At 27.5% G+C, this 13,526-nt stretch overlaps 2 protein-coding genes and 1 non-coding gene across 3 annotated transcripts in view; 2 read left to right on the top strand and 1 right to left on the bottom strand.

Annotated features, from left to right (window-relative positions):
• Window positions 1-1,369: 1,369 nt before the first annotated feature.
• Window positions 1,370-7,089, bottom strand: LOC101490623 (MACPF domain-containing protein At1g14780). Its single transcript, XM_004503285.4, has 8 exons — window positions 6,763-7,089; window positions 6,428-6,669; window positions 4,296-4,488; window positions 3,400-3,453; window positions 3,111-3,294; window positions 2,852-3,021; window positions 2,710-2,774; window positions 1,370-2,495 (listed from the first exon to the last, which is right to left on the bottom strand). Exons 1-8 carry the CDS (start codon window positions 6,997-6,999, stop codon window positions 1,886-1,888), a joined length of 1,755 nt encoding a protein of 584 aa, XP_004503342.1. The 5' UTR covers window positions 7,000-7,089; the 3' UTR covers window positions 1,370-1,885.
• Window positions 7,090-12,285: 5,196 nt separating this feature from the next.
• On the top strand, window positions 12,286-12,480 carry LOC113787300 (U2 spliceosomal RNA). The gene has a single exon (XR_003473808.1). It is a non-coding gene; the product is annotated as a U2 spliceosomal RNA (small nuclear RNA).
• Window positions 12,481-12,658: 178 nt separating this feature from the next.
• LOC101490304 (putative pentatricopeptide repeat-containing protein At3g23330) overlaps window positions 12,659-13,526 on the top strand; it is a 2,435-nt gene continuing 1,567 nt past the window's right edge. Inside the window, exon 1 of the mRNA XM_004503284.4 lies at window positions 12,659-13,519. Coding sequence (XP_004503341.1) covers window positions 12,769-13,519 — 751 coding nt within the window. The 5' untranslated portion in view covers window positions 12,659-12,768. The remainder of the gene's footprint in view (window positions 13,520-13,526) is intronic.

Below are 13,526 nucleotides of genomic sequence, written 5' to 3'. Positions count from 1 at the left end.
TGAACATAATAAGCATTTGTACAAAAAAAAAATCAAAAATCACTAATGAACAATAGTTACTCTTTTACTAATTATTTAATCTAGATTTATATCAAATTTTGTGATAATATGATTGCTCCACTAAATTTAACCACATAATTAGACTTATCAAAAGCGTCACACATATAATTTTTATCCTCTCGACAACTTAAACCTTATATATGGGTTTGAACATCAATAATCTTTTAAAAAAATTATACAAGCTGAGATTCTTTAACTCTCCATTCATTGATTAAATATTTATTTATAAATTTAATTGTCAAACGCAGTCAATATAACAAGTTTTATATTTATCTTCATATTACAATTATTCACGATTATAAATTTAAAAATAATTATAATAAAAATCAAATATTTTAAATGATCAACGATTGTGATTGATTGATAATGTATTTTCTTTTACTTAGTACATTTATATCAAAACAATTTTTTAATGAGTTTAAATATAGTGTATTTATACTTTAAAGTTATTTACACCGCTCTTTAATCAAAATCATTCAACCTATCATATCAAATGAAATAATTTTTAAATCAAATACATTTATTATTGTTAATATAATGAGTAATTATTGATTGTTATTATAAAATAAATTTACACTATGGGAATATCTTCTTTAAATTCATATTTAATTAAATAAAATCAAAATTAAATTTTTTGAATAAGAAAAAAACTTAATCTATTCAACGAGTTTTGCCGTATTGATGTATATTATTAATTCAGAAGCAGAAAATGCAAATCACGTTCACACTTCACAGCCCCTCCAAAATCAAATGGGAAATAGAATCACATTGTTGACTATATGACACGCTTTCAACGGAATTTCGTCACGGAACTAACTATGGTTAGATATGATAAAATCGGTTGACTTATATTGTTTTGGCCCGCATCAATATCCATCAGTATAACTTTTGAGTTCAAATATATTTTTCTCGAAAATAGATCACAAATATATGTCACGATCTTCTCGATTTACTAAATTATGTGAGGTTTTGATCAGTTACTTTTTATTTGTGATGCATTTCGGGTCAATATATTTGTGATAAACAGCATTTTTTAAAATAAATTATATACTAGAAAAGTCAGATTTATTGCGCTCTCAAAATATATTATTTTGAGTTATTCCATAAACCATTTATTTAATGGATGTGAAAAGTCTATTATTTTCTCAATGACTAAACAACAACATGCTTAGTAATATATAATAATCGGAGAGCCGTTAACTCCGATAATAACTTATCCTAATTTTTATTGAATTATTATATAGATTAATTCATGATAAAGTTATTGCTAGAGTAAATGAATTCCTACTCATATATAATTCCTTAGAAATATACAATACAATAATACAATATTGTAAATCCTTTATTTTGTTGGAAGCTACTTACAAAATAAATGAAATAAATAATTATTCTATTACTAACTACCTCTCTATAATGTAGTTTGAGATATTAATTATACAAGGATAATCAATTTTTTGGGATATACATGAATCTGACAATTTACATTGAAATATTTAACTGAAAAACTTTTCATGTTTAACTCAGACAATTTATATAGACGATTCTTCATTAAAGAAGTTGAACTCTTTTCTTTCAACTAGTTTATTTTTTTATTTACAAGATAAAACTTGAGACCTTATTTAAAAAATTTGAACCTAGTTTTACTCGGATCAACTTAATCTTAATTCGTAGAAAACTTGTTTTCTCATCCCAAATATTTTCAAAAGTCTTCAAATTTGTCTAGATTGATTAATTCAAATGTGTATTTTATACATTTGAATTGACTAATCCATATATTTTTGTGTAGCTGAGGAAATTGAATAGGTGAGAGAAAAAAAACCATAATTCATAAGGCAATATTTAACAAAGAGAACTTGGCCCACAAACATATCTTACCTTTGTCCATGACCAATTTTGCCCCAGTGACCAACCAATGTCCAGGACTGTCTTGTGGGCCTTTACATAACTGGGATGTGTCCACAAATTTCAACATCTTTTGTGTTTGTACAGGTACTGGAGGCCCAGTTGGAAACACACTTGAATCCAAAACTATTGTTGCTTTTTGCTGGTCTTTATCTTTACTAGAAATTGACGTGCTTATTGCTGAAAAAATGCTAGACTTTTGTGATAACCTAGAAGAGCCTTGTGTCCAATTTGATTTCACAACAAAAGAATTAGACACCTTGGAGAACAATAACCTTAGATGAAGGACACTCTTTGTGTCATGTTTCTTGACATGAAGTTGTGCTCCAGTTACAATAAATGACACATCTTTATTTGAACTCCATTTAGGATTGTATTTCACTGATGATGTACATACATGCGAAAATTTCTTCCCATTTATTGGTTCAAAGAAACGATCATCGTTGATTTCTTCTGACCATATTGTAGTGTCCTCAATTTTATTGCTAAGCATTATTGGAGTGTTCAATAGATGTTGCACGTGTATGGCTAATCTGTGTCACAAACATATTTGTAAACAACTTTTACTAACATGACATTTTAAATAAATAAAAAAATAATTGCAAATTTAGTTTGATGGTACAATTTTGATTAAAAGTTAGATGATTAATGTAATTGAATTATAAGGACCAAAATTGCGCAATAGAAATACTTAAACTAATAGTGTTATTAAGTAAAAGAATTAAGTATTAGTAGTATATAATTAACCTGTTGTTTTTCATGCCTTCGAGAAACAAGCGCATCCCTGTGATAGGCCTTTTGCCAACTATTACCTATAATTACGAGTGAAAAAGAAAGTTTAGCATAAGAAAATGAAATGAAATTATAATTAAGTGATTGAAAATAGTACCTTATCGGTGTTGACATAAAGTTTGGGACCCATCAAGTTGAGGGTAAGAAAAGGTGAAAGAGTAGTTATGTTTGTAGCTGGGCCAAGAGGAAGATCATTGTGAACTGGAGCCCAAAGTTTGTGTCCTTGGTAGTCAAGAAAATATGGCAAGTCTGACATAGGAGGCTTATCTACATTTCATATGAATGGGACCCAACCAAAGGCTTAAAAGTTGGGTGGAAAATAGGCAAATAAAAAAAAGTAAAAAAGAAAAACTTACAACGAAGATAGAGGTTGATAGCATGAGAAAGGAAACCTCTACCAGGAAGACCTTTAAGAAGAGATGTAATAGGAATGAAACTAAAATCAACTGCATCTGCTTTACTAGGAACTGTCAGAAGCCACTCACTATGGCTACTCACTTGGGTATCCCCTCCCCTTTTAGCACATATCACCGTTATTCCCTGAAATATTCAATATTATTATTATTATGTGTACTATATAGTAAATATTGTGTGGAAAAAGATACACAAAAAATAATTATTGGAATTGTAGAGCAACATACATACATCTTTTGCACAAACGGATGTTGAGTCGTTGAAGACATTGAAAGCGGACGGTACCTGTGTTTTTACCATAAACATTAATTGTGATTATTCCCATCAACTTAGATAATGCAAAACTACATATTTACAAATTAAGGTGTTTTCCTATACTTCTTCTTTAAATTAATAAATTAATTATTATTTTTATAAATGAAATAGTTATTTATCGATTTTTCTATTTTAATAAATATCATTTTATAGGAAGAAATAAATTATTTCATTATTTATGAATGTTATTCTAAATTTTTGTATTTTATTGTAAAAAAATATTTAATATTTACTGTTATGAATAATAAAAATTTAAATTTATTTTGCTTTCATTTTTTTATAAATATATTTTTTTTTATAATTATGTAAATGATAAGAAATAATTTTTTTTATAAAAAAACTCATTTAACTAGCTATTAATTTAAAAATCAGATGTATTGATATTTGTTGAATTGATTTATGTACGTAAAAAATTTCTTGTTTGTGATTGTCATTTTAAATTTTTATATAATAATAATAAATTAATAATTTTTTTAATTTTTTATAAAATTGTTTATCTTTTTTTTTTTAATATCTTTAACTAATTTTTATTTTATTTCATTTCACATATTTTCTTAAAAAAATAATTACTTTTAACTGTGATGACAACGACATATAGAACAACAAAAATCTTTTAAAAGATATAGAAAAAAAAAACTTCTAAAAGGTAACACTTAAAAAGTAATGGAAAGTACAATGGCTTATTATTTGATTTTCTTTTTTTTTTTCTTTCGATATATGACTAGGACTTGTTAGTTGTTCTTATTTGCATAGCTTTTATGTGAACATAACCTTGTGTTTGTGGAATTTTAAAAAGAAAACAAAAAAAAAACCTTGTGTTTGTGGTCTTTATTTTTGGGAAGGAAATTGCATGTCCCACTAAATAACTGATCTCCAAGTTCATCCAAGTGATTCTTGAGCTCTGATGGCCCCAAGTTGGAAGACACGTCTTGCTTCACCAGCAATAAATCTTTCCCTCCAATGCTAAGCCCCACAAGGATGTGAGTCCCAAACTTCTCAATGAATCTGACATCAAGTTAATCTTTCAATTAGTTAACTTGTTCTTTTGAGAGGGCAACATCAATTAACTTAAATCTTTTAATTAATCGAAGTCCTAACTAAAACCTTATTTTTTGACTCAAAATTATGTTCAAATATATACCAACACATGCTAAATAGATATAAGTTTTTAAATAACATGAACCATTCCTTTAAGTTTTAAGTTCTATGTGATGTGATGTTAATATGGACAAATCATAGTATCATTCAACAAAATATATATCTCTAAAAGAACTACTTAACAAAAATAGTATTTTAATTGATATTAAACAAATTTTAAAAATAATTTAATATCTTGTAAATTTAGATTTCTACATATACTTGCAATGAAAAACCCAATGCAATTTTGACTATTATGATCAATTTTGTGTTTAAATAAACTACTATACATCACCATATTTTAATCTAGTATTTGTAAAATAAAGATACAATAATTGGTTAAAAAAAAACTACCAACAAAACAAAACTATAGGATTAAGAGTATCCAAACTCCTAACAAGTTGATAACATTATTAGATATTAAATTTAATAGCACATGCAAATTCTAATTAGAAGTTTGGATCATCTCAATCTAAATTTTTTTAAAGTTTATATCATATAAATTATGTACATAAAATTTTATACAAATATAAAATTATTGAATATTTTATTGACATTTGTAAAAATTAACAGTGTTCAATAAAAATATATAAAACATTAATTTTGATATATCTCAATAGTATATTACGTAAATTTATATTTGTGTAAGATATTATACGCACAATTTAAATGATATAAACGTTCAATCTAAACTAAAAAAAAAATTGAAAAAATCAAATAAAGAGAAATAGAGAAGAGTCAATGATCTAAGTCCTATCATTATCATTAGGGAGAAGAAGTTTGTTTAATTTGAGGGTGCAAACTCTAATATCGTCATTAAAAAAAAGGATGTTTAAATAAATTTTTTTATACTAGAACGAATGAATAATTTAACTATGTCAATGTTGCATGATTTCATTCAATTAAATTTTTGGGTTCAGACCTAATAATTGATCTAAATAATTCACACACAAAAATACTAAATAATTGATAATCTAATTCTTGAAACCAATAGTGTCATTAAGTTGACTGGCACTTAATAATTTGTTGTGACGCGTATTTTCCATTTTGAAATCAAGCTAGTAGTATTTTGTAAAAAAAGAAAGAAAAACAACTCAGTAGAAAAAATTTAAAATCAAGCTTTCCTTTTTACACGAAAAAAAAAAAGTACAAATATAAATTTCTTTTAAATATTCAATAAATCCTAAGGTTCCTAATTTAGACCGGCGGGTAGCCAAATAGATTTTCACAAGCAAATTTGTCACACAACTTTAAAATATGGTATAAATGGTTTTGTAAAAAATAATAATAATTGACTATGAACTGTAAAATTAAGTTTTGACGAAGGAGTGGACCACTAAAAAGTGGGGATTAAAATTGCCATGAAAGGCAATAATGGGTGACACTATATATCATTTCCATTATTGCATTTATTTATGTTTGGTTGATTTTTGGTGGAACTAAAATTGATTATAGGTTTGTGAAAAGGAAAAACACAATTGGTTATAGTTTTAGAGATATACTATTAATATTAATTTTGATATATTTAGATGTTTTCAAATAAAATTAATTTTATCTATAAAATTAAAATATAGAGTTTTTCCTATTAAATTCAACTTATTTTAAACCACAATCATTTTTAAATATTTAAAATGAAAAAATTTCACTACAAAATTATTGAATTTTATACTGTTTCTTATATTAAAAGTAATTTTATTTAATGCACAACAGATATTAAATTTGAACATTGATTCACTAAATTATAAGACAAACCATTTTGATTTGCTTTAATTGAACATAATTTGAATAAAAATGAAGAAATGATTACCTTGCAAGTGAAGGTGGATCCCATGAAGAAGGAACATCTTGAAGGACTTGTTTAGAGAGAAGAAGTGGGCAATGATGAATATGAAGATTAAAGAGTTTTATCAAATAGCCATCAAGACCCAAACCCTTTGTGTTAGCTGCTTCAGCTGCCCATGAACCTTCATCAAATCCAAACATAGCATTGAAGTATCCACTTGGGATTTTTCCAAGGATTGAACTTTTCTGATTGAATAGCTCTGACATCTAACATCATAACCCAACTTTCAAATCACACAAAAGAAATACAAAAATAAAAAATAAAAAAAATTATATAATATACTGAGAAATAAGCTTTACTTGGGTGAAAGTGAGTATATCAGATTGATAGTGTGTGCGATCTCCTTTATCACATTTAATGTCAACAGAAACATCTTTTATGGCTCCAAAACCAGGCACAATCATCTCTCTTTTATCAAATTCATTGAGAAGAACCAAACTTTTTTCACCTTTACAGAATTTGAGCCTGAAATCTGATGTCAAATCGAAGCCTTTTCCTAAGCTGTTTAGAGCTTTCTCAACTATGCCTTCACCCATTTTTATTTTTTGACCAAATGAAAATGGAACAAGTGGTTATATATGCGAGTTTTTTTTTTTTTAAAGGGTAGAAAAGAGGAAAAGGAAATTGATTTTTTCTTGTTTACATATTTGATTCCATTATTTGCATAAGTCATAGGTTTGACTGTTACTTTTAATAGGACTTGTTGAATTACAATGAGTCTTGGTTATTACCATATGGTTTAACCTTAATTAAATTCATTAAAGTGGCTTGTCGAAGGAAAAAGACATAGTAAAGCATTCACACGAAAACGAGATTTGATTAGGACATGTTTTTGTCCCTTCCGTACGTGGAAGCCAATAAGCCTAAATTATCTTTACACTCATTAAAAATAAGTATACAGAAGAAATACAAATAGTTCATCCCATTTATCACATTATATTTTCAAAATTAATTTGTAATAATTTCTTATAGTAGGTAGTTCCAGAAAAGAAAAAAATTGTTAAATAATCATCTAATTTTTTTTTTTAATATATTTTTGTCACTTAACGGAGAATATTATTATTTGTAATTTTTAATTTGATTGAAAAAAAATAACTTTACATTACTGGTGGATATAAATTAAAATATTTTTTTTCTCCTAAAGTACTAAATAATCATATTAGTTTCTATTCTTTTTTTTTCTTTCATCAACCAAATAGTAGCAAATAAGATAGAGAATAAATCATCATAATTTAATTTTCTCAATATACTAAATTGAGTAAAAAAAATGGGTATTTATTTTAATATTCTTACAAAATTATCTTGACAAATGCTAACCTATTATCCAAAAGCACATTTTAATATATAAAATGTAGAAATTTCAGCCTGTAACTTATATTTTCAATTTCTTGAGAGTTCCAAACGTTAGTTTTCTCAACAACAAAAATTATACTTTTAGAATCAGTGTCCTAAAGAGTACACGTTAGCCATACTCAATCATCTTTAATACTATTAACCATTATAATATTTATCATCATCATTAATGTGTATTCAAGTATAGTGAACCGAAAGAGATACATGTAATATTAGTTCGATATGTAAAAATAAAAATAAATATTATATTAAAATTTGAAATATTTATTTATTTTGGTATAATTTTTTTTTACAAATAGACCACTCATTTTTGAATAGAGGGAATAATTAAATATCGTCAAAGGTATTTGTTAAACAATAAGAAAAGAATAAAAAATAAATAAGCACAACTTTCAAAAAAATATTTTCTCTTTTGATTTTTTAACAAGTGGCCTCCAGGAAACTTATTAGTAATTTTTTTTAAAAAAATATACGTACAAATTTAATAGTTTCAAATGTAAATTAAAATTACACTATTTTATTTATGAGATCAATAATTATCATTACGCAACATATTTTTTTTACATTCTCTTATAGGTAAGTGGATTCATACACGAGGTAACGGTCCTAATAACGATGATGCGATAATTGAAGACAAATATCTTTTTTGGAGAGTCATAAGTTCCAAATATTCTAATACACAATTTAAAATCTGAATGAGAAGTGAGAGACATTACATAATTAGTTGAATATCATTCTTGCGGCTGAATTTTCATTTATAAGAATTAGGCCAAATCTTAAAGAATGCAGACTCGACTCTCGTTATCGTCTTAAATGTTGAGTCTGCTTGTTACAGATACTAGAGGAAAAAGTCATTGAAGCTAAAATGGACATCGTGTAGAAGGGTTTATCATCAATATTGAACTATCTATGATAAGGCCTAAACTAATTATAGAACAATGCACAAAATAGTTATTTCCATTCATTTACTCACCTAATATGAGATAAAATTGTGAAGGTGTGTTGAAAATTACATTGTGATTTGTCATTTTACATGTTGACAAACCAATCAATTAACAACAAAACACGATAAAAATGTGTAAAATATGTTAATATTCAAGGAGGTTGGCAAATTGACTCGAAAAAAAAGTTAAAAACTTCAAAACAATTTTAGATGCATTTAACTAATTAAATAAAAAAAATAAAGCAAGACATATCTTATAGTCCTTTAAATTTCACCAAAGTATTAGTTTGATCATTTAAGTTTTTTTTTTTTTTTTTATAACTCTTGCATCCTTTAAGTTATAAAATGTGTACCTTTATTGGTATATAAGACTCTAATTAGGGAGAGCTCTAAATTTTTTTATACTATATCTAAATTTTAAAAAATTACATTTATATCCTCAAGTTTGTATACTGATCACTCTAAAAATTTATATTTGCACCTTATTCTCAAAATAAATATTCATTTTCTAAACCTAAATTCCCTCTCCACACCCACCACTAGGAGTCTGTGATAGCTGCTGCAGCTACTAGGTGTCACCACAATAGCCCAAATGTTAGAATCTTGGATATTGATGTTAGGGTATTATTGATGTTCAAGTTTTGTGATTTACTGATTTAGGAACTCAATTTGTTTGAAATAGTTGATTTACCAATTTTAGAAACTCGTTATCTATTAAGATTTAATATGACGTTAGAATTTTAGATTTTAGGAACTCACTGCTGATTTTGTGTATTTACAATAGTACTGATAGAGCATTTGCTGGCAAATGCTGTGAGATTGATCAACAAATGAGAGTTTCGGTGATTGATCACATATTGGTGAAAGACTTAGAGAACATAAGATAAATATGGATCATGTTAAAACGACTCAACAAGTAATTAAGAAATAAACATTTGGAAAAAAATGTTTTAAAAATAATTATTTCAATTGTGAAATTTCTTGCTAAACATAATTTGACATTTCGCGATATTGTACCAAAATAGCAATAAATTTTGTTGGGTTTAATTAAAATGTTAGCTGAATTTTATCCAAGTGTTTAAGAGTATGTTACACATATTACAAACGATAAGTTCACTTTTATTATCTTGGGCATAATAATAAAAAAATGAGTTAATATTTTACTTGGTTTTGCAATTAGAAATGAATTTCTTAAAAAAATTGAACAAATAAAATATTATTAAGTGATACTTGATTGTACTCCTGACGTTAGTCACAAATAGCAAATGTCTTTGATAATAAGATATGTCGATATTTATTCAAACTCTATTACTATTGACAGATATTTTTTAGGATTTTTTATGGAAATTAATTATTTGTGGAGTTAAAGTTACTAAGAGAAATCTTGACTGGAGACACAATTTGACTTGTTGATATATTAAGATTTTTGAAAGACTTGGATTGTTTTTTTAATACAATTATTGCTTATAGAAATTTATCGACTATTTGTGTGATAGTTGCTTCCGTTGAAATAAGTTTTTTAAAATTGAAGTTGTTGTAGTCGTACTTGCAGTCTACTATGTTACAAGAAATATTTAATGAATTAGCATTGATAACAATTGAGAATTATCTTTTGGAGACAATACAATATGAAGATTTGGTTGATGAATTTGTTTCAAAAAGTGTTAGAAGGAATGATGACTTTTTTTTAAATAACAAGAAGGTTAATATTACTTGATTCTATTTACAATTTACTTATTTTAATAAATTTAAATAAAATAATTAGAGTTTTTAGTATTTCATTCGACAATTTTTAAAATTGCATTTCTTTATTAAACCTAATTTTTTTAAGATTATATTTTGTCCACTAAAATAAAATGAATCGTTTTACCGTTGTATCGATCCAATAAAAATTTTAACCCATCATTTTTAAAAGATAATTAAATAGTTAAATATGATGGAATCAACTCATTTTTTCATATGTGATTATAGAATTTAATGTTATGTACCTTTTTTTTTTTTCTCATAACATTGTGTTATATATGCATAACAATCTATAGTTACATTTAATATGAATTGTCGATTTTGTTATTAAAGTTTGGGACATATTTTATGAGGCAAGTATGATGCCTAAAGTTAAACCCTCTTTCCTGACACATAATTTAACTTACTATTGATTATTTTATCTGTGAATAATTAAACATATAATAGTGTGAAATATTGATAATTGAATGTTTATTTAATCACATATGTAGAGAAATATATTTTTAAAGATTAACTAGTTAGTATACAAATAGATTTAGAAATAAATTTATAAAAAATAATATTTTTAATTTAATAAACCATTTTTTTTTATAAAAATAAAGTATACAAAATGAGTTTATACTTGTCTGAATATAATAAGTCTCTGTTGCAAGTTGCAACCCAAGACTTTTAGTTGACCTATATTAAATTATAACCTGGACTATGTCAACAAGTAATGTGAATAGCCTAAAATAACACGAGACATTTTTACTAGCCAAGAGTACACGTTAATTCATGTGTTATCATCATAACATCATACTGCATCTCTAATTTTGATTGTTGAGATTTAACGTATTTGAATTATGAAATTGACCCGTATGGACATAGATCATCATTCAATTCAATTCAATTATTTAGACTTGCGAAGAGTCCATCTACATACACTTTTTTGCCGTATTCACTGGAGTAGTACATTATTATAGGAATACATGTTTGGGTGCAAGTGATTTCAAATGATATTCTTCAGTTTTCAAACGAATTTTGAGGGAACAATTAAACAAACATGAAGGGTTTATTTAATAGCCTTAATTAGCCATCAACAACAGTGTGAAAGGATAAGATAATAATCATATTATATTTTGCTATAAAGGCAACAAGTCATCTATGTTTTTACTCAATATATACATATCAATCAATTTATTTTTGCAAAATTTAATATGAAGCGATTTGTGATCTATAAGATTCACAACTGATAAGACAATTCCCTGATATTACACTTCACGAGGCACATTGTTTCTAGTGGCCTCAACAATCTGTCATATTAAAAGTTAATGATTTAAAGGAAATGAAACTGAGCATAAGATAGAAATGTAAATAGGATTTCCAGCTTCTGAATATTTGTTCACCCTTAAAATATTGGATAAGGAAATCAACTCAAGTTTAGTAGTACAAGAAAATAAATTCAGACAAAGGAGGGAGAAAAAAGAAAGAATTCACGGCACTATACCCTTCTTAATTCACTTTTCATTAATTTCCTTCATCAAGTGATTAGCAATTTTCTTTGGAGACCTTCTCAACACCTCTAAATTTTTTTTGTTGATATGAGATTCTCCTTGCAGGATGCACACACCACAAACCCTCTGCTTGGTAATTGCTCTAAGTAGACTCATGACACACGCGTACAACGGCTTATACAAGAAAAAGTTCGAAGCTGCTATTCCGTAAGAGTCCCACATCGCCAGTTCCAAAACGCGACTTAGTTAGTGTTAGATATAAAAACAGAAGCGAGTCCATCTTCCAACTCATACCTTTCTCGGCCTTTTGGCTAAGATCAAGTGTAGTATCTGTTCTTATCAGTTTAATATCTGATATGTGGCCCAATGGGCCACACGATATTAAATTACTTTTTTGAGGGGAAGAAACCACTTCAGTAGCTTGCTACTGGGTTTCTTGCGTGTCGCTAATGCGTTGCACTACTGCATTGGCTGGCGTACCCCACTAATTCTAAGTTGAAATATTTTGCAGCTGTTTAGTTTAATGACGTTTCTGATGAAAAGCTCAGTGTAGATGTTTAAAAAATTTGTATTTATTTCGTATAAACTTTATTTATTTTATAATCTAGTCGTTTTAGTTAAAATATTATTAAGAAACGAAGAAAACTCAAATTTGCTTATGTTTGAGTGCCATGTGCTATACAAATCTTGATGAAATTTGGCACTAATATTATTGGTAAGTAAAGTCTGTCTAATCTCGCCATCGTCGTCATCATCAGCTAGAGAAGAGAAGAATGAGTTGTTCAACAGAACACATAATCACAAATATCCTAAGAAACCCAAAAAGAACAGTTTCAGTTTCAACACGACAAGCGAAACAACTCCACGCACACATCGTAAAAACCAAAGGAACATTCCACGACGACAACATCCTCGTACTCTCACTCTACTCCAACCTTAACCTCTTACACCATTCCCTCCACCTCTTCAATTCCCTTCCTTCTCCTCCACCACCTCTTGCATGGTCTTCTCTTATCAAATGCTACACTTCTCACTCCCTTCTTCACCTTTCCTTCTCTTCCTTTAAATCTATGCGATCTCTCTCTGTTCCTGCCAATCAACACGTTTTCCCTTCACTCCTCAAAGCTTCCACTCTTTTGAAACACCACAAACTCGCTCATTCTCTTCATGCATCCGTTGTTCGTCTTGGTCTCGACTCTGACCTCTATATATCCAATGCACTCATCAACATGTATGCTAAATTTTGTAACTTTTCCGTTGCTGCAAATGCAGGCAACGTGTTTGATGTAATTCCTCATAGAGAGAAATTTGAGATTGACAGTGTTGGGAAGATTTTTGATATGATGCCTGTTAGGGATGTTGTTTCTTGGAACACTGTTATTGCTGGATATGCTCAAAATGGGATGTATGTAGAAGCATTGAACATGGTTAGAAAGATGGGGAATAATGGTAACTTGAAGCCTGACTCGTTTACTCTTTCGAGTATTCTTCCGGTTTTCGCGGAGTATGTTGATGTTTATAGAGGGAAAGA

The sequence above is a fragment of the Cicer arietinum genome, chromosome 6 (genome assembly GCF_000331145.2).
Source record: "Cicer arietinum cultivar CDC Frontier isolate Library 1 chromosome 6, Cicar.CDCFrontier_v2.0, whole genome shotgun sequence".
NCBI lineage: Eukaryota > Viridiplantae > Streptophyta > Magnoliopsida > Fabales > Fabaceae > Cicer > Cicer arietinum.
Note: the sequence above shows the minus strand (reverse complement) of the source record. Positions and strands in the feature narration are given on the sequence as shown.